At 54.9% G+C, this 4,324-nt stretch overlaps 1 protein-coding gene across 1 annotated transcript; it reads left to right on the forward strand.

Moving 5' to 3' along the window:
* Positions 1 to 2,032: 2,032 nt before the first annotated feature.
* Positions 2,033 to 3,367, forward strand: NGA_0545200 (short-chain dehydrogenase reductase sdr). The gene is made up of 2 exons (XM_005855876.1): positions 2,033 to 2,447; positions 2,568 to 3,367. Exons 1-2 carry the CDS (start codon positions 2,039 to 2,041, stop codon positions 3,182 to 3,184), a joined length of 1,026 nt encoding a protein of 341 aa, XP_005855938.1. The 5' UTR covers positions 2,033 to 2,038; the 3' UTR covers positions 3,185 to 3,367.
* Positions 3,368 to 4,324: the final 957 nt, after the last annotated feature.

The following is a 4,324-nucleotide window of genomic DNA, read 5'->3' on the forward strand; positions in this document are numbered from 1 at the left end:
CCTGTGCGCGGCCTTGCTGCGGCAGGGAGGACGGGGCAAAGTAGGACAGGGGGGAGGGGGAGAAGGGAGAGTGGGAGGATGCAGGTTACGACGCTTAGGTCTGGGTGGGCATTTGATGGGCGTGGAAGGGGTGGAGGTACTGCTAAAGGTCTTGAGGGCGGGGGCGTGTCCGGCCTTGCGCGAGTTGGACCTGACCGACAACGCCTTGGGCGACGAAGGGGCCTGTCTGGTCGCAGAGTGGCTGAGGGGATGGGAACGAGGGAGGGAGGGATGGGGAGGGGGGACGCAGGACCGTCCCTGGGAGGGGAAGGAAGGGAAAGAGGAGCAGGAAGACGTCCAGGTCACTACCCCGCCTCCCCTCCGCCAGCTCTTGCTGGGGCACAACGGCATCGCCGGCGCGCTTTTCGCCGTCCATCCCCTCTTTCAGACCCCTCCCTGTCCTGGGACCTCTTCCCTCGCTGCACTCAACCTGGAAGGCAACCTGCTCGCCTCCCCTCTTCCCGCCCACGCTCAAGGGGAGGGCGAAGGACATCACGACCTCCGCCCCTGCCTCCAAGCTTTCCTGGGCCCCTCCCTTCGCCATCTCTCCTTGGCCCATAACCCTTTCATAGGCAGCACGCCCGCCTCGGCGGCCGCCCTCGGTCGGCTTGTCCAGGAATATCCGGGTATCGAGCATCTGAACTTGACCGGATGCGGGTTAGGGAGGACCAGGGAGGAGGAGAGTGTCGGGGTGATGACGGGGAAGAAGGTTGCAAAAGTGGGATTTCAGCTTCCGGTCATGCTCGCCGAAATCCAGCGGCCATTAGCCCTTTCCTCTTTGTTGCTGCGGGAGTGTGGCATGCACCTGTCTTCGTTGCAGTCGCTTTGCCACGCGAGCGACGTCTTGCGGCAATTGGCGACGGTGGAAACGGACGGGCAGGGAGGAGAAGAATGCTCGGCAATGTTCGCGAGCCTCCTTGCGTCGCTGACAGCGGGGCAGTTGCCGGGCTTGAAGGCCGTGACCTTTTTGTGCCTGGACGTGGACGATGATCTGGCATGGCGGCAGAGTAGGGTGGTGGAACGCATCGAGAGGCTGCGGCCTTGGATGAAGGCCTACGTGTCATGGCCGGTGGGACAGGCGGAGATGTCCAATCGAACAGGGAGGGGCGGCAGAGGGAAGTCGGGCGAAAGGAGATTGGAGGAGGAAAAGACACGAAGGGAGGGGGGAAGGTCGGAGGAGTGGGAAGGCTATGACAGCGGCGAGTATGACGGGGGTGCATGAAAAGGGTTGTGGTCCTTGAAAGATCGGCAATGTTGCTGGTGTCAGCACGAATGCAACGACAGTCGAGGAAGCTGTCGTCTGGAATGGTGTTCGGGTTCCTTGTGCGCATTGCTTACATGGAGGAATCTAGGGGTGACGCCCCGGCAAAGTTTGTCGGGCGGTAGCATCCAACTCGAAGTATACATGGAAAGAAATTATCGAAAATTTTGTGGATTGTGAGATGAAGCAGTCTTCTTTTCCTAGAGACTCTTCTCCCCCAGGCACCCATAAACGCGCAGGGAAATACTCTGTATGAGTTAGTTAGTTGAGATTAACCTCCCGGCTTGGGAGCAGCTACCTGTGAGCTGACAATTAAGGTCTGTAGCTGTCTCGTGTTCCACGTGCATGTACTAGCTATGTTTTGAAAATGATGTTAAGTATGCTGCTTGCATTGGTTTTGCTGGAGGTAACTGGGAGGAATGAGACATTAATCGACCCGCAAGTCAGAGAAGCATAACACGAGCGGGCCCTGCTTTGTTCGCTTTAGATCGAAGGTGTATGGGCAAAATGGCACGTATTGTATTTCAAAAAAGTACGCAGTGGAAGGTGATATTGTGTAACGACTTTAACTTTCTAATTAGACCCAACATGCTAGGAATCTTGGACGCGCGCTTTACAACCTCGACCACATGGTTTCCCCACATAAAACATGTTCCAAAATCCTTCATCGTTTCATTCTTATGAATCTCCTCATTCTAATTCTTCTACTTTCCCGTGCATCTTTCACTTTGTAGCGGAATGGCTTCTCGTAAGGACACCGCCCACCGCAGTGTTAGCTCACTCCTCTTGGCAAGTGCACCCCTGCTCGTCGCTCTTTTTCTAGGTCTTATCCACAGCATGACCAAACCATCCTTCCCCGTCCCTCCTTCCGGGTCTGCAGTGGTGATCACTGGGAGCAGCACAGGCATTGGTCGGCATTCCGCCGCAGGGTTGGCGGCAGCAGGCTTCCTAGTCTTTGCCGGCGTCCGGCGAGTACGGGACGTGGAGACCCTCGTCGAGGCCTACCCCGGTCGCGTCTTTCCTTTGCTTTTGGACGTGACAGATCATGACGGAGGGGTGATGCGGGCGGCAGAGGAGGTCAGGGAGACCTTGGAGGACATGGGGGGCAAGGTCAAGCTGGCTGGACTCGTGAATAATGCGGGGATCGGTGAGTTCGGGCGCGAGTTTGACGTCATGAAGTCTGCCATACTCACGCGTTCGAGTTGGACGGACTACAAGCAACTTTGACCACTCTGCGATGCCTCATTTTCGTTCCTACTTGCCTCAGGCTTGGCCATGCCCTTGGAACTTTTACCTCTCTCTCGCCTTCGCCAGGTCATGGAGGTCAACGTGGTCGGCCTCTTGGGCGTGACACAGGCCTTCCTTCCTCAGCTCCGTCGGGACCAGGGACGGATCATCAACGTGGGCAGTGCTGCAGGATTTACCGTCCCAGTCACGTACGGTGCCTACTCGAGCAGCAAGTACGCCTTGGAAGCGATTTCAGACGCCCTCCGTCTCGAGTTACGGCCGTGGAGAATCTCCGTGTCGCTCCTCGAACCGGGAACGATTGAGAGTGAGATACGACGAAAAAATGTCGGGGACGCCGCGCCTTTCAAAAACTTGACCGAATCTCAGTACGTTTTATACCAGCAAATATTCGACACGTATGAGCAGCGCGTGGATGCCCTTGAGCGCGCCGCTGGCTCTCCACAATTGACAACAGACGCCATTTTGCATGCTTTGACGAGTTCTACACCTCAAAGCCGTTACGTACTGGGAGCGTATCAGGGTCTGAGTTTATGGCTGCTTCGGCATGTCGTATTGCCGTTCGTTCCTGACTATCTTTTGGACTGGGGAAAGATGAAAATGATTGACCTGGCGGTTAGACAAGAAATGAAGAAATGAGAAAATGGAAAAAGAAAGAAAGGTCACCATGTAGTGCTTCTTTGTGATGCGGGAGAGCGAGGCAAGGCTCATGAAGGTCAAGGAACATCGGGCTTCCCCTTTGAGGGAGAACGTTGGGTCCCAGAAGCATCCAAAGTCCCATGGAGCAAGTGTACATGAAGCACACAATAATTTTATACACGGCTTTGTCTCGCTGACCTTTCAGCATTATCAAAAGCGCGGCAACCCAACCTCCTTCCTCCACATCAATTTGCTCTTCACTAAGACGCCTTTTTTTTAAACTTTATGGGAACCGAACATCAACAAAAAGTGTCATGTTTCAAAGAACTGGATAACCATTTTACAATCCCAGGCATTTAAAAATCACGCCACGCGGCATGGTTTTCCTGGCTTCTAGTTTTAAGGGCGTTTTTCAAACCTCTTTTCAAAAGACCGTTATTTTCCCATCCCGACGCAAATTCAAGGATCGGCCATCGCACGTAAAATGTAGACACATCCCTCAAGCTCACTCCATAATTCTTTCGTAGGCCTTCTCTTTGGCCGTGTGCCCGTATTCCAGACGATAATGATGAGCACTCTTGGCTTTTGGTAGCCAGGGAATCTTTAGAGACATTCCCTCCGCCGTGGCTTCCGAAAGTCTTATGGATCCTTCCACTTCGCCACCTCCCCCATCGTCGCTTCCTTTACCACGGCTGGAAGCCTTTTACGTGAAAATTCGCCTGATTAATTGTGTTTTCGCCTTAGTCGGCCTCGTCTGCGCCCTCGTAGTCGTCGGTCGCCTTCGAGGATGGCATTTGTTACGTCGGAAGGCCTCCTCTTCTCAGGCCCCGCCCCAACCCTTCAAAGGCACGCTTGCCTCCCTCCTTCAATTTCTTGTCCTCCGCCTTTTCATCTCCAACGCCGTTTACACCGGGTCCTTCCTCCTTGTCTCTATCATCGAAGCCATCTACCTCCACGTGCACCATCTTTCCCTCGCTTCCTACCAACACTCCTCTGCCGGGACTCCCCTGGACTCAACCTCCCCTCCCCCTTCCTCCGACCCATTCCCTCCTAATTCCTCCCTCCTGAAGTGGCAAGCCCTGCACACACACCTTCTTTTCTGGCTTCAAGAACTGGCCATCATCCCCGCCGTGTTCCACG

The sequence above is a fragment of the Nannochloropsis gaditana genome, assembly GCF_000240725.1.
Source record: "Nannochloropsis gaditana CCMP526 unplaced genomic scaffold scaffold077, whole genome shotgun sequence".
NCBI classification, from domain to species: Eukaryota; class Eustigmatophyceae; order Eustigmatales; family Monodopsidaceae; genus Microchloropsis; species Microchloropsis gaditana.